Below are 22,738 nucleotides of genomic sequence, written 5' to 3'. Positions count from 1 at the left end.
TAAAGCCATCACTTAGAGTGTGAACTGAGAAGTTCATTTGCGCAGTATTATTTTACAATTTGCACAGAGGAGATGAAGATGCCTAATTCAGATGGCTGTTGTGGTTATTAAATAACATGATTGCAAAATGTCAGGCGCACAGTCGTCTCCGTGAACCATTTGCTGTCTTTCCTACCCAGACTCTGCTACTACTGCAGAGCAGTTACCGTTTGTGTGTGTGGTGCACTGCCGCCACCTGGTGGCACAATTACTAAATAGCAGGTTGAAAATAGGCTATTATTTCTATCCTTAAAACATAAAATGTAAACTAAAAATTTGGCATGATGATAAAGAGCATCACATATATGAAAAGTCAAAAATATTGTCAATTATCAATGAGGAAAACCTGATAAAAATTATTATAAGCAATAGTTCCCCTACATATACAGTATATGGCAAATCAGGCAATGCTTTCCACATTCTACAGGCGTCCTCTTTAAAGGTGCTTGTCTAAAGAACGGCTGCAATGATTTGGTGTCTGTAAAGTTCCGCAATAACTGTAACTTGGGAATCAGGACCATCATATTATATGAGAAGTGCTATGCTGTGTTGTGCTGTGCTTAGTCACTCAGCTGTGTCCGACTCTTCGTTACCGCATGGGTATAGCCTGTCAGGCTCCTCTGTCCATGGGGATTCTCCGGGAAAATACTGGAGGGGGTTGCCATGCCCTCCTCCAGGGGATCTTCCCAACCCAGGGATCGAACCCAAGTTTCCTGCACTGCGAGTGGATTCTTTATCATCTGAGCCACCAGAGAAGCCCAAGAACACTGGAGTGGGTACCCTATCACTTCCCCAGGGGATCTTCCTGACCCGGAATCAAACCAGGACCTCTTGCATTGCAGACGGATTCTTTATCAACTGGGCTACCAAGGAAGCCCTAGGGATTTCTGAAATAATGGAATATACCTCTACAATTCACAATGTCAGAATACTTGTATTCTAGCTCACTTCTCAAAATTATTGACATAGTTCTGAGATCTGATTATAAGATCAGACATTTGTAAAACTGATAAGTCAAAATTTGGTCAGCCCTATCTAGAGTAGATAAACATAAAATGATAATTCAGTGACACATGGTGAGCCATCTCTTAGTCAGATGTACCACATAGTGTCTTTGATGCAAAGCCTTCTAGCTTCTCACAACTTTCTAACAACTTGGAATATCAAGTATAAAATTATCAGTCTTCAAGTAAACATAGGAATATAAATAGCATTCACAATTATATAAAAATATATTACTCAGAAAATGCTTTCACTTATTTTTGAATTTGAATTGACAATTGTTAACTTCAGTGATAAAGGGAAACTATATATTTTTTCATAAGTCATGTTTTGTTTATATACAGTTATATATAATACTCTAAAATGCCATTATATATTAATTTCTATAGAAAGAAGTTCTTGTGTGTATAGTGTAAAAGAGAAAGTCACTCAGTTGTGTCCAACTGTTTGGGACACAAAGTCTCTTTGGGACTGTATAGTCCATGGAATTCTCTAGGCCAGAATACTGGAGTGGGTAGCCTTTCCCTTTTCCAGGGGATCTTCCCGACCCAAGAATCGAGGTGGGGTCTCCCGCATTGCAGGTGGGTTCTTTACCAACTGAGCTACCAGGGAAGCCCTTGTGTGTTTACTTTAAGAAAATAAATTATTTGGAATTTATAATAAATTACATAAATTTTCATAAGTAGGAAATAGTTTAATGTAGTAAGATGTATGCACACATATATGAACATAGATACCCTGTTAATTTTTTTCATAATGCTTGGAGTCATGTACCAGCCCTAATATTGTTGCTTTTAAAGACTTATTTTATATGTAAAAAATGATGCAACTATTGATTAGGGAGATATCGCTATGACTCAGTTACATATTGGTCAACTGGTACAAGTTTAAGCAATAGTAAGAATCTATTACAAATTTCAACATTGTCCCTTGATAGTTGGTTAATAATCAATAAAGTTCAATAACGTTGGTAAGATCTGTCTCATTTGGTGAGTTTATATATTTATCTACCTTTTGGATAACTTTCATAGCTTCTTATATTAGCCTCTTCTATTATTGTTGTACTTTTCCTTCAAATTAAAATGTATTAAAAAGGAAGTGAAAAGGAAGCAACATTATTACAGTGTTGATGAAGGATTATATGTTGTTCTTTTATTTTTACCTTGTAGATGCTGAGGTGGTTCCAGTGCGACCTATACATTCATTTTGTGCAATGAGAGCAGATGATGGCCCATGCAAAGCAATGATAAAGAGATTTTTTTTCAATATTCACACTCAACAATGTGAAGAATTTATTTATGGAGGATGTGAAGGAAATCAGAATCGATTTGAAACTCTGGAAGAGTGCAAACAAAAATGTACAAGAGGTAGGTTTTTGGAGACACTATCATCCAGAAACCTTTCAGGTTATTCGATCTAATCATAGACTTGATCATTTTAGAAAAAAATTTTTAAACTATTTTAACATTAGAAGGAATTTTTTTTTACTTTTTCAACTTTAACAATTATTGTTTTTCATTTTTTGTATCAGTTATTATAAAATACATTAAGCTTATTGTCCTATACACTTCTCCATGATGAAGAGGGAAGCAAATCCTTAAGTGTGCAGAACAGATTTTATATCTGCAACAAATTAAGTGTAATTCCATCTCTTTAGGGAGCTATGAGTTCACAAGAAATAAATCATTATTCACAGTGATTTAGACTTTCCTTTTTCAACACGATGATGTCATAGTTGTTTCCATATCAAGATAATGAATTAATCCATTTTGTGGTTCTCAGTAGTTAGTAATTAGAAAATTATAGAAATATATATATATATATATATATCTCTAAGAGTTAAATCCTTCTCTTTGGTACCTTGGAATAATGTAGAAAATGTTATCTCTAATGGCTTATTAAGACCTTACTGAACCTGACTTTTCTTTCCATATTTTACTAAATTATAAGTATTAAAAGCACACCACATTCTGTTATTAAACTTAAATTAATGCTTTTATTCTTTTAATTATATTAAAACTTTTTAAATTCTACAAATTACAATGTTTTATGTGGTTTTCTCTCTTTAGACTAAATTCTGAAAAATTACTTGTCCAATTTTATCTCAACTTTATTCTTCTGAATTGAGAGCTACTTGAGAGATAGAAAATCCTGAGTTAGCCTTATTTCCATAGTTTCTAGACCCAGATTTCTGCCTTGCATGTTCTTAGAGCTGAATTACTGTGTAAGTCTATGGAGGGTTTCTTTACTTAACACTGGTGTCTTGTTTTTTGCAAAGCAGGTGGCTTAGCATTCTCACACTGATAATGCTTTCCCACACCGCTTTTACAAAGCAGCCTTGGCATCATGATGCTCTTGGCTTGTGGGAAGAATCTCAGTGTGGTGAAAAGAAAGAGCTTTTCTCCCCCTATGATTGTTGTATGCTCCTGAGCTGACAGAAAAGAAATGATGTGAATGTATTTATTTCAGAGCACTTACTTCCCTCTTCTTCTCTGTAGATGTGCTGGAAAATGTTGCTAACACAGATTAGGCAGTTCGGTGTTTCTCTCTACCCTGTACATTTGGTTTTGTGATTGCCTGGTCATTTTCCATCCATCACAGATTTCTATACCTTTCCCTCTTCCATACCTGCCAAGTATCCTTTTGTATTGAGTATCACTCAAATTCAGTACCTTGGCTAGAGGTCAGGTTGCCTCATTCTTTGTAATCCTCACTTTCTCATGTAGCAGCCTACTTATTTTCATCAACAGGACTATTTCCAGAAACACATATCTATTTAGCATTTATAATTTAAAAATCTCTTATTTCACCATTGTGACAAGTTACCTTTTTCTTCAGAAATTAATCAAATATAATCATTTTGTTCTTCAGTGAGTGTCCTGTTGTAATATTTTTTCAAATACCAAGTAATATAATTATAATAGTTATATTACTATTATATATTATAATAGTAATGTTACTATTATATAATATAACTATAATAGTTATATTACTATATAATAGCTAACTACTACCATAATAATATATGTCCTATGCCCCCATCTCCTCGTTATGTCTTCAAATGTCATTGACAATATTGCTTGAATATCTGAGTATTTTATATAATAAGCTATAGTTAAGAATATGGCTGATATATAGAAAAAGAATTACTAAACTTTAAAGACATTACCTAAGGAGAATATTCCATCTTCAGCTATAATGTAGTAACTGGAGCTGAATTTCTCTCCTAATGTAAATAACTAAAAACTGGGGGGAAAAATGTATGAAGTAATGTTTTTACAGACAGTGATCAAAATGCAGTACATGATCGTGATCTCTGAGGGAAGGGAAACAACTGAGGTGAGGTTTCCAGTCTCCCCAGTGTTCTGCATGAAGGTACTTCTGCAAAAAAGCAAAGTGGCTGTCTGAGGAGGCCTTACAAATAGCTGTGAAAAGAAGGGAAGTGAAAGCAAAGGAAAAAAGGAAAGATATACCCATCTGAACACAGAGTTCCAAAGAATAGCAAGGAGTGATAAGAAAGCCTTCCTAAGAAATCAGTGCAAACAAATAGAGGAAAACAATAGAATGGGAAAGACTAGCGGTCTCTTCAAGAAAATTAGAGATGCCAAGGAAACATTACATGCAAAGATGGGCACAATAAAGGGCAGAAATAGCAGGGACCTAACAGAAGCAGAAGATATTAAGAAGAGGTGGCAAGAATACACAGAAGAACTGTACAAAAAAGATCTTCATGACCCAGATAATCAGATGGTGTGAAAACTCACCTAGAGCCAGACATCCTGGAATGTGAAGTCAAGTGGGCCTTAGAAAGCATCACTATGAACAAAGCTAGTGGAGGTGAAGGAATTTCAGCTGAGCTACTTCAAATCCTAAAAGATGATGCTGTGAAAGTGCTGCACTCAATATGCCAGCAAATTTGGGAAACTCAGCAGTGGCCACAGGACGAAAAGGTCAGTTTTCATTCCAATCCCAAAGAAAGGCGGTGCCAAAGAATGCTCAAACTACCACACAATTGCACTCATCTCACATACTAGAAAAGTAATGCTTAAAATTCTCCAAGCCAGGCTTCAGCAATACGTGAACTGTGAACTTCCAGATGTTCAAGCTGGTTTTAGAAAAGGCAGAAGAACCAGAGATCAAATTCCCAACATACAATGGATCATAGAAAAAGGAAGAGAGTTCCAGAAAAACATCTATTTTTGCTTTATTGATTATTCCAAAGCCTTTGACTGTGTGGATCACAATAAACTGTGGAAAATTCTGAAAGAGATGGGAATACCAGACCACCTGACCTGCTTCTTGAGAAACCTGTATGTAGGTCAGGAAGCAACAGTTAGAAGTGGACATGGAACAACAGACTGGTTCCAAATAGGAAAAGGAGTATGTCAAGGCTGTATATTGTCACCCTGCTTATTTAACTTCTATGCAGAGTACATCATGAGAAACGCTGAAATGGAGGAAGCACAGGCTAGAATTAAGATTGCCAGGAGAAATATCAATAACCTCAGATACGCAGATGACACCACCCTTATGGCAGAAAGTGAAGAGGAACTAAAGAGCCTCTTGATGAAAGTGAAAGAGGAGAGTGAAAAAGTTGGCTTAAAGCTCAACATTCAGAAAAACTAAGATCATGGCATCCAGTCCCATCACTTCATGGCAAATTGCTTGGGGAAACAGTGGAAACTGGCTGACTTTATTTTTCTGGGCTCCAAAGTCACTGCAGATGGTGACTGCAGCCATGAAATTAAAAGACGCTTGCTCCTTGGGAGGAAAGTTATGACCAACCTAGATAGCATATTGAAAAGCAGAGACATTACTTTGCCAACAAAGATCCATCTAGTCAAGGCTACGGTTTTTCCAGTGGTCATGTGTGGATGTGAGAGTTGGACTATAAAGAAATCTAAGCACCGAAGAATTGATGTTTTTGAACTGTGGTGTTGGAGAAGACTCTTGAGCATCCCTTGGACTGCAAGGACATCCAACTAGTCCATCCTAAAGGAAATCAGTCCTGAATATTCATTGGAAGGGCAGATGTTGAAGCTGAAACTTCAATACATTGGCCACCTGATGTGAAGACCTGACTCATTTGAGAAGACCTTGATCCTGGGAAAGACTGAGGGCAGGAGGAGAAGGGGATGACAGAGGATGAGATGGTTGGATGGCATCACCGATTCAATGGACATGGGTTTGGGTGGACTCCGGGAGTTGGTGATGGACAGGGAGGCCTGGCATATTGTGGTTCATGGGGTCTCAAAGAGTCAGACACATCTGAGCGACTGAACTGACCTGAACTTCTGGACCATAGTATAAGAGGGAAGTACAGGCATAGCACACTAGTCTCTCTGGTAAAGGATGTGGAGATTGGAGACTGGTAAACTGATGTGGCTAGGTTCTGAGGGACAGTATGTGAAACAGAATGGACATACAAAGTGAAAAAGCTAAAAATTCTGGAAAAGGGTCCCACTGAGTTTGTTGCTGAATAATAAAGCTGCATGTACTTGATGAAATTCCATGAACTGAGAACGTAATTAAAGAGATTTGTAAGTGGAACACCTCCCAGAGCTCCCACAATTAAAAGAAAATTTGCATTTAATTTAATACTGGAATGAAATTAGACCTAGAGTAAAAGCTACTTAACCCCTGCCATAGTGCAGGTTAAACCAAGCCTTAAAAATTCGTAATTAACTACTTGCCAAAAAAGCACTTCTTTAATTGTTGTGCTCTGTCGCTCATTTGTGTCCTATAGACAGCAGTGACCAGGTTTGCAACCCTATAGACAGCAGCACACCAGGCTTCCCTGTGTTTCACTGGCTCCCGGAGCTTGCTCAAACTCTTGTCCATCAAGTCAGTGATGCCATCTGACCATCTCATCCTCTGTAGTCCCCTTCTCCTGACTTCAATTTTTCCCAGCATCAGCTTGTTTTCCAGTGAGTCAACTCTTCACATTGGGTGGCCAGAGTATAGGAGTTTCAGCTTCAGCATCAGTCCTTCCAATGAGAATTCAGGGCTGATTTCCTTTAGGGCTGAGTGATTTGATCTCCTTGCAGTCCAAGAGACTCTCAAGAGTCTGCTGCTGCTGCTGTGGCATCACAAATAAAAAGTATCAATTCTTCAGCACTCAGCCTTCTTTATGGTCAAATTCTCACATCCCTACATGACTAATTGAAAAAAAATATGGTTTTTTGACAATATGAACCTTTGTTGGATAAGTAATGTCTCCGCTTTTTAATATTCTGTCTAGGTTTGTCATAGTTTTCTTCCTAGCAGCAAGTGTCTTTTAATTTCGTGGCAACAGTCATCTTCTGCAGTGATTTTGGAGCCCAAGAAAACAAAAGCTGCCACTGTCTCCATTGTTTCCCCATCTATTTGCCATGATCTTAGTTTTTTGAATGTTGAGTCAGGTTTTTTCACTCCTCTTTCACCTTCATCACGAGGCTCTTTTAGTTCCCCTTCGCTTTCTACCATGAGGGTGGTGTCACCTGCATATCTGAGGTTATTGATATTTCTCCTAGCAATCTTGATCCCAGCCTGTGCTTGCAGCCCAGCATTCCACACGATGCACTCTGCATCTAAGTTAAATGAGCAGGATGACAATATACAGCTTTGATATACTTCTTTCTCAATTTGCAACCAGCCCGTTATTCATGCCTGGTTCTAACTGTTGCTTCTTAATCTGCATACAGGTTTCTCAGGAGGCAGTTAAGGTGGTCTGGTATTCTCACCTTTTTAAGAATTTCCCACAGTTAGTTTTGATCCACGCAAAGGGTTTAGCACAGTCAGTGAAGCAGAAGTAGATGTTTTTCTGGAATTTCCTTGCTTTTTTCTACGAACCAACTAATGTTGGCAATTTGACCTCTAGTTCCTCTGCCTCTTCTAAATTCAGCTTTACATCTGGAAGGTCTTGGTTCAGTAGTATGGAAGCCTAGCTTGAAGGTTTTTGAGCATAACCTTGCTAGCATATGATATGAGTGCAATCGGGCAGTAGTTTGAATATTGTTTGGCATTGCTCTTCTTTGGTATTGAAGTGAAAACTGACCCTATCCAGTCCTATGGCCACTGCTGAGTTTTCCAAATTTGCTGAGATATTGAGTGCATCACTTTAACAGCATCATCTTTGGGGATTTGAAATAGCTTAGCTCGAATTCCATCACCTCTACTAACAGTGTTTGTAGTAATGCTTCCCAAGGCCCACTTGACTTCACACTCCAGGATGTCTGGCTCTAAATGAATGACCACACCGCTGTGGCTATCCAGGTCATTAAGATCTTTTTTGTATAGCTCTTCTGTATATTCTTTCCCCCTCTTCTTAATTTCTTCTGCTCTGGTATGTCCATACCATTTCTGTCCTTTACTGTGCCCATCTTTGCTTGAAATATTCCCCTGGTGTCTCTAATTTTCTTGAAGAGATCTCTTGTCTTGCCCATTCTGTTATTTCCCTCTATTTATTTGCATTTTTCACTTAAGAAAGCTTTCTTATCTCTCCTTGCTATTCTCTGGAACTCTGCATTTAGATTGGTGTATCTTTCCTTTTCTCCTTTGCCTTTCTCTTCTCTCCTTTTCTCAACTATTTTTAAGACCTCCTCAGAAAACCATTTTGCCTTCTTGAATTTCTGTTTTCTTGGGGATGCTTTTGATCACCACCTCCTATACAATGTTATGAACCTCCATCTATAGGTCTTCAGGCACTCTGTCTATCAGATATAATCCCTTTGATCTATTTATCACTTCCACTGTATAATCATAAGGGATCTGATTTAGGTCATACCTGAATGGCCTAGTGGTTTTCCCTACTTCCTTCAAGTTGAACCTGAATTTTGCAATAAGGAGCTGATGATCTGAGCCAAAGTCAGCTCCAAGTCTTGCTTTTACTGATTGTATGGAGCTTCTCTATCTTCGGCTACAAAGAATATAAACAATCTCCTTTCAGTGTTGACCTTTTGGTGTGTCTTTGTGCAGAGTAGCCTCTTGTGTTGTTGGAGGAGGGTGTTTGCTGTGACTGACACTAAAACATTATTTGATGGAAGACAATAAAATCCAGCAGCCAACAGCATAATATTCAAAAATATCTATATCCCCCCCTTCCCAGAATACTAAGCACTCAAAGATGAAGCAAAGTTGATCCATAATTAGGAAAAAAGTACTCAATTCTAACAGACAAGATGACAACATTAGCCGACAAGAAAGTTAAACTAGCTCTTATAAATATGGTAAAGGATTGAAAGAAAACAGGAACATAATAAGGAGAAAAGTAGAATATATAAAAGTGAAGTAAATGCACTTTTTTGGTTTTGGAATGAAAACTGACCGTTTCCAGTACTGCGGCCACTGCTAAGTGTTCCAAATCTGCTGACATATTGAGTGCATCGCTTTAACAGCATTATCTTTTAGGATTTGAAATAGCTCAGCTTGAATTCCATCACCTTTACTAACATTGTTTGTATTAATGCTTCCTAAGGACCACTTGGGAGAAGGCAATGGCACCCCACTCCAGTACTCTTGCCTGGAGAATCCCATGGACGGAGAAGCCTGGTGGGCTGCAGTCCATGGGGTGGCTAAGAGTCAGACACGACTGAGCAACTTCACTTTCACTTTTCACTTTCATGCATTGGAGAAGGAAATGGCAGCCCACTCCAGTGTTCTTGCCTGGAGAATCCCAGGGATGGGGGAGCCTGGTGAGCTGCCGTCTCTGGGGTCACACAGAGTCGGACACGACTGAAGCGACTTAGCAGCAGCAGCAGCAGCAAGGACCACTTGACTTCACACTCCAGGATTTCTGAAAAGTACAATATATAAATAAGAAATCCAAGTCATCATTCTCAGTTTAGTCGTCACTCAGTCATGTCCGACTCCTTGTGACCCCATGGACCGCAGCATGCTGGGCTTCCCTGTCCATCACCAACTTCCAGAGTTTACTCAGACTCATGCCCATTGAGTTGGTGATGCCATCCAACCATGTCTTTCCTCTGTCATTCCCGTCTCCTCCTGCCTTCCATCTTTCCCAATATCAGGGTCTTTTCAAATGAGTCAGTTCTTTGCAGCAGCTGGCCAAAGTATTGGAGTTTCAGCTTCAGCATCAGTCCTTCCAATGAGCACCCAGGACTGATCTCCTTTAGGATGGACTGGTTGGATCTCCTTGCAGTCCAAGGGACTCTCAAGAGTCTTCTCCACCACAGTTCAAAAGCATCAGTTCTTTGGTGCTCAGCTTTCGTTATAATCCAACTCTCACAGCCATACATGACTACTGGAAAAACCATAGCTTTGACTACATGGACCTTTGCTGGCAAAGTAATGTCTCTGCTTTTTAATATGCTGTCTAGGTTTCAATGGTCTCCTAAATAAAACAAAATTTCAGCTTCAAAGACTTGAAATATAAGATATAAATCATATTTCTTCTTTAACTTCTATCGATTATTTCTCTGAAAATTGTCAGGTTCTATGGATGAATTTCTACAGTTGAGCTTTTATAGTTGAATTTCTTATAAAATAAGAATTTCACCAGATATACTTGAAGTATGTTATATATTACAGAAGAAAAGATCAGTAAACTTGATGACAGAACAAAGGTAACTGTTCAAGATGAAGCACACCTAGTGTGAAACCAGCAAACAACAAAAAATATTGCACAGTAACCCATGAAACACAGTCAAGGAGCCTGTCAAAATGTATAATTGGAGTTCTGGCACTTGGGACAGAAGATATGCAAACAAGAAATTGGCAAAGAATTATTCACATTTTTATGATATCCACATTTCATTTGATGAAAGCTTTAACTTTCAGAACCAAGAGCCTTGACAAAATCAATCAAAGAATGAATACAAAAAAAAAAAGCCATGTCAATGAATCACGTTGCTGAAAATTGTGGCTAAAAAATAAATCATAAAAAAATAAAAATTATACATGCCAGAACAAAGACCAAGAGAATACCAATTTCTCATGAAGAAAAAATTCACAAGAGAATAAAATGGAACATCTTCTTTAAAGAGCTAAAGGAAAAGATAAACTGCCAACTGGTAATTGAGATCTACTAAAAATACCCTTATGATGGAGATAAATAATTTTTTCAGATTATCAATATTTGAGAAAATTCATTGCTAGCAGACTTGCACTGTGAGCAATTTTAGAGGATTTAGGACAAAAATAGGAGGGTGAACATATGAAATTACTGTTGTATGGTTCTGATACTACAGGTGAAAGTGGTATAAATTATTTGAAGTCAAATTGCCATGAATTAAAGATGCATATTAAAAGTCCCAGAATAGTCACTAAAAATAAAAGAGATATAGCAAATTGACCAATAGTGAAGGTAAAATTGTTATTAAAATATTCAACCAATTCTAAAAAATATCCAGAAAAACAGGAACTGAAAACAGATGTAAAGTAGAAAACAAAGACCTAAGGATTTTTGTGCGATCATGATTATAACTACATTAAATTTTAATGGTATCATCACTCAAAGAAAAGGCTTATAGTAGACAATACAAAAAAACTAATCATGAACTAACTACATGTTGTCTACAGGAAAGACATTTTAAAAATATGGACACAGAGGTTAAAATTTAAAAGATGAAAAAAGATACACCTTGCAAGCACAGATCATAAGAATGATTAGTAGAGGTAAACTATAGGACTAGGAATATTGGCAGAAGAAAGGGGAGATATTTTATAGGAATGAGGGTCAATTAATCAAAAAGTCATAACACTCACTGTCTGTGTGTATGCCTCAACTGTAGAACCTGAAAACTTTCAAAGAAACAATTGATAGAAGTGAAAGGAGAAATATGATTTATATCATATTTATATAATATATGATTTATATCTTTGAAGCTGAAATTTTGTTTTATTTGGGAGACCATTGAAAATTATGACATAAATTGCCATGCCTGAGAATAAATTCAAGCCAAGTATTTCACAGAATAGGAATTATAAATGTGTTCAGTTTGATATGTATCCTCAGCTGTCCTTTTGCAGATAAAGGTGGTTTATCAGTTGTTTCCAAATATGTATAGTTTTGTGTGGCATATTTACCAGCGTAATAATAGAGACATAATAACAAAGTTAATAAGGTAGAAAACATTAAAATATAGTTTGTTTTTTGGTTTCTAGACACATGGCTTTCAAAATGTTTGTCTTTTGGTTTAGTTGGTTTTTTTCCCATAGCCTGAACAAAACTGGGCTCCCCTAGTGACTCAGTGGTAAGAATCCACCTGCTAATACAGGAGACGTGGGTTCGATCCCTGGGTCAGGAAGATCCCCTAGAGAAGGAAATGGTACCCCACTCCAGGATTCTTATCTGGGAAATCCCATGGACAGAGGAGCCTGGTGGGCTACAGTACGAAATAGTCAGATAAGACTTAGCGACTAAACAACAGCAACTAAAACAACATTGAATTTAATTATTAGTTTTTTGAAAACTAAGTGTATAAAGTGTGGAAATTAAAAGAATTAGATGAAAGAGATCAAATTCCCATTTAACTTTTTAGCCAGTCCACCTCTGCAGCAGGGTTGACTGTTTACAATTAAATCATAGACTATAAATTCCTAAAACATCTTTAAAGGCTCTAGTAAGTATGCTGTTTATACTTATACCAGGGGGCTTCCCTGGTAGCTCAGCTGGTAAAGAATCCACCTGCAATGCAGGAGACCTGGGTTCAATCCCTGAGTAGGGAAGATCCACTGAAGGAGGGCATGGCAACCCTCTCTAATATTCTTGCTTGGAGAATCCTCATGGACAGAGGAGCCTGGTGGACTAGAATCCACGGGGTCACAAAGAGTCAGAAATGACTTAGCGACTAAGCACAAGTATGCTGTTTATATTAATTACTATTTTATTGACTAGGCTAACTGTGACTTCTGGTTTTTCATAAGGATTTACATGGGAATTTTCTCCACAGGGAATTAAAGAGTATGTAAATACATTTTCCATTATCTTAATTTTTAACTTTGTTATTTTATGTTTTATTTGTTTGGCACAGTGAACACCTACCTAGTAACAAGAATAGTCTGCCCATAGAGTATTTTCCTGTCTAGTTAGAAAATTTCTAGGCTGACTTCAACAAATAAGAAACATTAAAAGTTACTGTTCAGATTTTACCCTTCCTGTTCCCAACAGAAAAGACAAAGATGAAGACAGAATAGGGCAAAAAATATTTTTTTTACAGTTGTTAAAATGTATACAATAATTATCGCAGGCTTCCCTTGATAGCTCAGTTGGTAAAGAATCTGCCTGCAATGCAAGACACCCTGGTTCGATTCCTGGGTCTGGAAGATCCACTGGGGAAGTGATAGTATACCCACTCCAGTATTCACGGGCTTCCCTTGAGGCTAGGCTGGCAAAGAATCAGAGAACTGTGAATTAATTTTAATATTACTAATGAGAAGTTAAAATGTAAATTCATATATATTAGAATTCAAGGAATTATTAAACTAATTAGTAAAATATACTGCCATTACTTCTTATACCATCATTAATAAATGTTATGTTCTGTATAAATCTAAGAAAATATCTTTGATAATTAGCTGTAAACCTTATCTATGTTTTCAGACTACAAGTGGCATAAAAATAAATTGTATGTCCATGGCTGTTCTCAGGATTCTTGAGGATAATTTAAATGTACCTATAATACGAATGTGCTAAAACACATTATTTGAATTGGTTACACATTTCCCAGATGAATTACTCTGACTTAGGATGAAACCAGCAAGGAACAAGTTCTCTTTTAATACTGCCTGAGCATCGAGATCAAGTATCTCTACGACTCTCGTCAGTAGCACTCTATATTCGTTCCCTCCTTTCATAAATTAAAAATATGACACAATAGTTGCACATTATATTTTAATGTAAGCTTACTGTGACAGTCCACTATCTAAAAGCATTAACTAGAAGTTGGTTATTTACAATAAAAAAAATCAGATTTTAACATTTAAAATGCAGTTAGAATTTCACACACACACACGCAGAGCTTTTTTAAAAAGAGTATTGAATAAAACATAGTAAAGCTCAGAAAAGAGTTGAGCCACGTCACCTTATCACTCATAGACATTTTACTGTCCAGAGAATAACCTGACTGGTCACTGGCTGAAAGGGGTATCTAACCAACTCATACTCATATTCGTTGTCTCTGACCTCTTCCCCCCCCCCCCGACCTTTTACAACCTTTTATGTCTCTCTGGCCATCCAAATAGTGATAAACTGCCTTATCCAAAGCTTTTCTGTATAAAACAAATGATTATACGAAAAAAAAGTTTCCTTATGTTTATATGAACAAATTAAAACTGTATATATCAATCTGAATTTCATTAGCTATCATTTAACTTAAAATTTAGATTCCATACTTGAAATACAGTGGGTTAAAGACAAGTAGCGGTGGAGTAACTCCAATTATTCTATGAGATTAAACCAAAAATGACATCACAGGTATCTTTTGCTTCATTCCTCCTCTGTATTTGGAAATAATAATGAAACTTATAATTGGATTAAGATAATTGGCAGCAGAAGGAATCAGGAAAGGAGGTATTTCTGGTTCCTTTCACCTCTACTCCCATTCCTCTGTACAAATGACCTATTTCTACAGGCCAAGTAGGCTGTTTGAATTACTTTCATATTTCACATTATTTTAATAAAGATCTATTTTAACCATAGATATTTTGAATAGCAAATTTACTTCACCATGAATTATTATTTTTATAAGTGGGTTAGAACGTTTTAAAATAGTTTTTGAGACATTATTATATTAAAACATAGGTGACTTCATGGTTATACTGTAATAATTTAACTAATTTAATATCTAGAGAAAATAAAAGGAAATTTATTCATTGACATTCTGTATAAGAATAATTTTAATAGTAATAAATACATCATCCTAGTTGATAAATGGAAAGTCATAACATTATATGATAAATTGTGGTAATTGATACACATATATTATTTTTCTTGCAGATTATCCAATGAATATTACAAAGACGAAAGTAACACTGCATAAAGGTGAATGTTCATTTGTGTGCTAATTAGTAGTATTTACATAAGGTACTTGGAAATTCAATTCTCAGCTTTCTCTGATAAGAGATTCATCATAAATCCACGTGATTTTTGAAATGGAGTTTTGTTTCAGTAGATATAATAAAAAAGTAGAAACAACATGCATGATAGTTCATAAGGAAAGACTTAAGCACTATGTTTACTCATTCTCATGCAGTATGATGTCTGGTATGAGATCAGTAACAATCCAGAGCCGTGCACATGCTATTCTAACGTCTCCCAAATAGTGATTTAGATGTTGCTGTTCTTTCTTTAGTTCTTAGATATCTAATCCTTTGATAACCTCAGCACTGTGTGGCTCTAGCAAGTTTCATTCGGTATTCTCCTGAGTAGATATGCCTTTGAGTTGTCAAAATCTACATGCAAAAATATGTGGAAATATTTAACAAGAAATAATTGCTTCTCTCAACATTATTTAGTGTTTACATATTTTTAATTTGGGGATTTAAATAATTTTACTTACAGTTTTTAACTAAAAATAATTACATTTTGGTGAATATGTTGCAATAAGAAAGACATGCTTCTTTTTAATAAAGGTCTAGAAAATGACTTTGCTCAATTACATTCACAGCATTTACATAGGAACGAGAAAATATTGAACAAAAGGATGAAATTATTAACTCATTACATGAAAATGAAAGAAAGTGAGCCAGCAGGAAAGCCCTAAGACATCAAAGAGCTACACAATTCAAAGCGAATTTTAGTTTTACTGACTTTGACTTAATTATGTGAGAAAGAGCTGAAAAATTCTACAACTCATTAATAAGTTTAAGACAGTTTATGGTCCAGAATTACAATCAAAATTTATAAAATAAATTCAGCAGCAAAGTTTGTACAACCAACATAAGTAAATGTATTTATTTACAAGTTGTAAAATAACTTTCTGTAAATATTGAATTAATTTTTGCAAAAGTGTTCGCTACCTCAATTAAATGAAATTCTTCCTATCTGTAATATCATACTTATAACTAGGCTTTTTTGTCCATCAAGTAAGAGATGATATCTTTAATATTTAATTGTTAGGATTTTTTTTTTCAAAAATGTAGAATTAGGGAAAGAATTATATGCAGGGAAATTTACTAGAAAATTATGCTACTTAATTTATATTTAATGATTCAGAATTCATTCTATTTTGATAATATATATGAAAGAGAATAAAGCTATCAATTCTATTCACATTTAAAAATGGTCAGATGCTGAAATTAATCAATAATGAAGACCTTTAAACTACTGATTTGAAGTTAACTTTGTCATATGCCTCCTAGTATCACCATCAGAACAGTTACAGAGGCAATAGAGATTCTCTACAACCCGCGCTGGGAGAAAGTTTTGCTTCAGACAGTTATCAAGTTTGCAGCTTGGAACAAAAGTTAGGAGTGAGAATTATGTGGCTTATGGAAGTGGTATATAGCTTAAAGTTGCATTCTAGGTTTTAACTGAGCATCAGTTTAGAGCAAGAATTGTACATACAGATTCAATACAAATATTAAAAGTTTATTTATCTGAGGAATACTGGAGTGAATTTCTTAATTTTTAATCATAAATATTTTAAGCTGTAGGCCTAACCAGAATAATTTTACAAGTATGCAATATCAATTCCTAAAATAAAATTCTGTCCTACAATGGGGTCTCATAAATGATAGCAACTTCCAGTTGTATAATTCCTTAATTACATTTCAAGATAATTTATTACAGTTTTCTCATCTTTATAGTCAATATTTTTTTTACCTACTCCCTTTTGTTAAGCTAGAATTCTTGTATTGTTTGTTAATATGATTTAAAGTTTTATAAGAAGTACATACTAAGACCTAAACAAATCAACTTAGTGATCAAATATATTTTTCTTTCTCTTATAGCATATTAAAAAAAATTAAGGAAGTAGGATTTTTCCTTATTTCATATATCATATTTAACCACAAATTGTTACCATGGAAATAATAGTAACAGTCACCTTAAGAATAAAGAGGCAGTAAATAGTGAACAAAATAATTTTCAAATTGGTACTTTGAGAAGTCATAGAAATAGATACTTTAATTAAAATAGTATATTTTACTTAATAAAATAATTTTTTCATGCAGATTGATTTTTCTACTGTTGCAGAAATCATTAACATTATTAAATACATGTTCTTTTTAAAATAAACACTCATGAATATTGTTTCCTTGAGATGGATACAACATGCTTTAAGATGTGAAAAGATTGTGCAGTTCATTTTTGCCTCTATGGGCAGCAGCAGAGAGGGCAGGAAATGGGGAAGCTGGAGATTTTCCCTAAAAATCCAAGCACAATATATCTTGCAATCATAATAATTTTGAAAATAATTTGAAGCTTTTCTTTCTGAGTATGCGTGTAAACAATGTTTGTAATGTAAACCACAGTGGCACAACTTTTATCGACAGCTGTGTTTAGCCTGGATTGGAGCACTATCAAAGATGGGGTATTAGGCTTTTTCAAAAGCCTCTCCAATCCCTGAACATGTATTTCCTTTCTGCCTCTGCACTTTTGGAGTCATTCCAATGCCTGGAAGAAAAATAAGAGACACAGTGGTGGAGGATGTCATACCTAATACAGGTATTAATTTCAGAATAAGAATTTAGGAGCTTCTAAGTATAGCCGTGAAAGACTCCACCCCGCCTCAAAACTTCCCTGTTTATAAAAATTGAAGCCATTCATAATGAAGCAGCACAGTATACTTTAAAATTATAGTACACAACTTAAAATTATGAAATTTGTGGATCTTTCCTAAATTTAGATGAACATAAAGTTAACAAAAATAAGTAAACGAAATTTTTGCCATAATACTTTACACTTCCAAACCAAGGGTAATCAAACCCCAATATCTTTTATTCTCTCAATTTATGAAAGAGTTGATAGTTAATGTGCTTGCTAATTGAGAAATTTAGAACTTGAAATTCCAATAGACTCAATGTAAGACAGTTGTACATACATTGTTCTAAATATCAAAGGAGATAAAATATAGTTGTGGATAATGTTATATTTTACCTTTTATCTCTATCTTTTCATATGTACTTCTTAAATAACTTCAACTTAACCAGTTGTTTATATTTTTAATTAACATAATTAAATTATTCAAAAAAAGAATACTACTTTCTGATGTTTTAATAATTTCTAGAAAAGCCAGATTTCTGCTTTTTGGAAGAAGATGTTGGAATCTGTCGCGGTTATATTACTAGGTATTTTTATAACGAGCAATCAAAGCAGTGTGAACGTTTCACGTATGGTGGGTGCCTCGGGAATCTCAACAATTTTGAATCACTAGAAGAATGCAAGAACACCTGTGAAGACACATGTATGTTTATTTCTCATCTCCTTTTACTTCATTTTATAGGCATTCTTTTTAAAATAAGACATCTTAAAGGATGTTCAGGGTTACTCAGATTTTGTTGCAGCCATGCAAGTGAAGATCCATTGTATTCACTCTAAATCTGATATAAATTCAGTTCAGTTCAATTCAGTCACTCAGTCGTGTCTGACTCTGTGACCCCATGAGTTGCAGCACGCCAGGCCTCCCTGTCCATCACCATCTCCCGGAGTTCACTCAGACTCACGTCCATCAAGTCGGTGATGCCATCCAGCCATCTCATCCTCGGTCGTCCCCTTCTCCTCCTGCCCCCAATCCCTCCCAGCATCAGAGTCTTTTCCAATGAGTCAACTCTTCGCATGAGGTGGCCAAAGTACTGGACTTTCAGCTTTAGCATTATTCCTTCCAAAGAAATCCCAGGGCTGATCTCCTTCAGAATGGACTGGTTGGATCTCCTTGCAGTCCAAGGGACTCTCAAGAGTCTTCTCCAACACCACAGTTCAAAAGCATCAATTCTTTGGCACTCAGCCTTCTTCACTGCCCAACTCTCACATCCATACATGACCACTGGAAAAACCATAGCCTTGACTAGACGGACTATCTTAATTTTTTGTTTTAAGGAATAGAGAATTAACAAATTTATGTGTGCTAAATTCTTTGTCATGTCCAATTCTTTGCGACGCTATGAACTGTAAACCCCAGGCTCCTCTGTCCTTGGGATTCTCCAGGGAAGAATACTGGAATGGGTTACCATGCCTTCCTCCAGAGGATCTTCCCAACCAGGGGTCAAACCCACGTCTCTTATGTCTCCTGCATTGGCAGGTGGGTTCTTTACCAGTAACGCCACCTGGGAAGTCCTAAGAAATTTATAGTGGAAATTATTTTCATCGAATAAAAATTTGTAGGTTAGATTATTTAATTTTCCTATCTGAGAATACGGTAGTAAAATTCAAGCACAAGAGTAAGACTGCTAAAATCCCTTAGGTTTATAACAATTTGAGGGAAAATGGTTCTTTGGAAACTACCACTGAAGATCAGCTTTATCTAGCTATAAAATTAATTAAAGGAGTGACTTAAACATTAACTGTTACCCCCTTTTGTTTTGACAAAGAACATCAAAGATACTCATGGAAATATTATAAGATATATGTATAGAAAAGTTTAAAGATTCACTGTTCACTACTTCCCAGGTGGCTCAGTGGTTAAGAATCCAATTGCCAACGCAGGAGACGCAGGAGACTCAGGTTTGATCCCTGGGTCAGGAAGATCCCTGAAAGAGGAAATGGCAACCCACTCAAGTATCTTTGCCTGGAAAAATCCCATGGGCAGAGGAGCCTGGCAGACTACAGTTCATAGGGTCTCAAAAGTCAGATGTGACCGAGCGAATGAGCATGTGGCACAATTTAACAAAGCAATGTAAATAAAATTTCTAGACATTTACTTTTTAAAATACAACTTCCGTGCTTTGTTTTATGTGTACAATTATGAGCTTGTGACAATGTCTTCTATTTTAATTGGCTATATATGTTTTCCAGTGTATGATGGAATCCAGGTTGATGCACCTAGCAAGAAACCCAGCTCCTTTGGTAAGACTCTGTTTTAATTACTGCCAGAAAAATATTATCATGGTAACAATAGAAGAATGTGTAAGAGAACTATGTTTTTTAGAAAATTATACCTCTTGCTCTTTAATGATAGCTCTGATGAAATATTATTTCAGTATTTATTTCAGTATTTATACAGAATTTCAGTATTTATATCAGTACTATTATTTCAGAAATAATAGTAGATGAAATACTGAGATTCAAAACTGCTTAAGATCTTTAGTTCCAGAAAAATGATAATTTTCCTAATCTATTTTAAAGTATGCTTTGAAGTAGGTTTTTGATTACATATCATATGAAAACTTTTACATGATACTTAACTCTATGCTAAATTTATCTTGTAACATAATAGCTAGGGGTTATCAGCTTCAGTGCCTAATTGTAAATGTTTGCGATGGCAGCCTAGAATGGTCTTAAATTGGGCCTAGCATTGGCCTAGGTCTCTGGTGTCAGTCACAGGAGAGATTAGGAATTTGGTGACTAACCATACTTAAGGTTAAGTCACTCCTAAGGACTTTTCTTTTGGAGGTGTGCAGAACTCTTTTTCTGGACTCTATCCTGTCAACATATTTGTAGAATTTAAAGAAACATACAGGAAATATGCCCGCAAAAATGCAGAACTGTGAAAATTCTGGGAAACATAACCAGACACAACAAATATCTAGACAGAAACCACCTGAAAAGTTGGAAGTTAATGGGACGAATGTAAGTCCTTACTAAATTTAAAAAATCACATGTGCTCTTTCAGAAATTGAAGATTTTGCTTAGAAGTAGTCCATATAATATTGTTAAATGTAAAGTTTGCACTGTTCAAAGAGTTCTGTGACATTAAAATTGCAACTTTAAGGTGAAAAGAGACATACTATCTCCACCCCCATCTTGTGTCAGAAACAGATGTGGTTCTGAATGTCTTTGAGCATCTTTCTTTACAAAAAAAAACAAATAAGCAAGCAAAACTTCTGCCCAGATGGATTTAAGAGACTGTAATACTGACTGATTTGTCTAGAATGAAGAATATAGACCTGCATTGACCTGATTATGTCTATGGACTTGTTTCAGCCCTGAATGCAATACATTAGAGGTCCCCACACTGTGACTTGGAAGGACTAGAAAAAGTAAGAAGTGAGACCTAAGAGAGAACATTATATATGCTCTTGGTGGTTGAAACACTGTCCTGTGAAAGGAGAATTAAATTCTATACATGCCTCACTCAGCCCTCTCTATTTCAGTCTTCCCTATTCACACACCTGGACATGGTTCCTTATCTCCCTCAACCCAGCCGAAGTATCAAGTTTATTGAATGAAATCTAAAGCACAGATTTCTTTCTGTAAAACTGTTTCTGTTTAATGTGAGGTCATCAAAAATGGATGAGTGTCTCAGGGACTAAAGTCCCCAAATTGTAGGCAATGACGCAGTATTCCAGCAGCACTTGAGATGTCATAAAGGGCATGCAAAATTTCAGAGGGAGTTAGACACTGTAGTATATTCAAAATGCTTTCAGGTCCTTAGATTTTATAATTTTAGGGCAGTGAGTTCAGTACCAAATGAAAAGAGTCTAATTTTTAAATACTACTTTGTAATAATGATAATCCTAAGTATCTTTGTACTTCTAATTTTTTATCTGTGAAATTAAATAATTTCACTGTATTGTTTCTTTGTGTCCTTCCAGCCCTGTGTCTTTCAGTGACATTTTATTTTATCCAATTAAATATCCCATGTTGAAAAGCATGCTAACTCTTATTGCTGTGAAAGATGTGAAAGTTAACAACAAATATATTATTGAATGTAAAGATACGTGTGATAAATATATCTACATGTGAAATTAGTTTTTAATGTGTTTCAATTATTTTTGTTTGGGTTACTTTACTAATTCAAATAGAGATCATTAGTTATTTACCATTAAAGTGAATAGAGTAGGTTAGGAGATGGTTTTGTCTTTGAGTATAATACTTGATTTTTAGCAGGCATACTAGAAAAACAGAAAGGGGAAAATGCAGAAAAATGTGAGAAAATAATGCTTTAAATACTATCTGCAAGATGTTCTCCCTAAGTTTTTATGTAGATGCACATTAAAAAGTATATTAAACAAATTAATAGTTTTAAAAGCATGTCATTAACTAAGGAAGCATTAACATTCACACCATAAATTTAAAGGGAAACAATGTTAAAAGATTTTTTTAATTTCAAATAATAGACATTTGAGGGATAGTTCTTTCATAGTAACTGCATTTAAAATTAGGGCACATGATCTCCCTTTTTGTCTAGAGAACTATTTTATTTTTGAGGGGTTTGTATTTGCTTCAAAATCTAAATTCCTCTAGCTATTTTGACCCCTAACCCTCTTTTCCTGGGAGCATTCTCTTATTCTTTTGTTTTGCAGCATTCCCAATTTAAAATATGAAACAGTGTTGCAATAACTTCTCTCCAGTGCCTTAAACATGCAAAGGATAACAATGAAGCTCTGCCTCTAATCTTCCTAAAACCTACATGATCCCATGTCTGCTCCATCCAAGATGAGGCAGGTGGAGATGCAGCTGTTCCTGTCCATCATCTAAGACCTAGATGATCCCTCCTCCATCCTGTCCAGAAGCAGAGTGTAGGAAGGCAATTGTGCCCCCACCCTTCCAAAACATAGAGTATCCCTCCCTCAACCCTTCATAAAAGGCTTTGTGGAGGTCTATAAAGACACTCTTGATATTCCAAATCAAAAAGTATTACATCCATCACTGCTTGCA

The 22,738-nt window shown here is 35.7% G+C and overlaps 1 protein-coding gene across 1 annotated transcript in view; it reads left to right on the top strand.

Moving 5' to 3' along the window:
* Window positions 1–22,738, top strand: part of TFPI (tissue factor pathway inhibitor) — an 84,788-nt gene that overhangs the window by 44,649 nt on the left and 17,401 nt on the right. The window contains exons 3-6 of the mRNA XM_005675872.3: window positions 2,211–2,408; window positions 14,978–15,022; window positions 18,210–18,386; window positions 19,934–19,984. Of these exons, the coding sequence (XP_005675929.2) occupies window positions 2,211–2,408; window positions 14,978–15,022; window positions 18,210–18,386; window positions 19,934–19,984 (471 nt within the window). The remainder of the gene's footprint in view (window positions 1–2,210; window positions 2,409–14,977; window positions 15,023–18,209; window positions 18,387–19,933; window positions 19,985–22,738) is intronic.

The sequence above is a fragment of the Capra hircus genome, chromosome 2 (assembly GCF_001704415.2).
Source record: "Capra hircus breed San Clemente chromosome 2, ASM170441v1, whole genome shotgun sequence".
NCBI lineage: Eukaryota > Metazoa > Chordata > Mammalia > Artiodactyla > Bovidae > Capra > Capra hircus.
The sequence above is the reverse complement of the archived record's forward strand: the minus strand, read 5'-3'. Positions and strand labels throughout refer to the sequence as shown.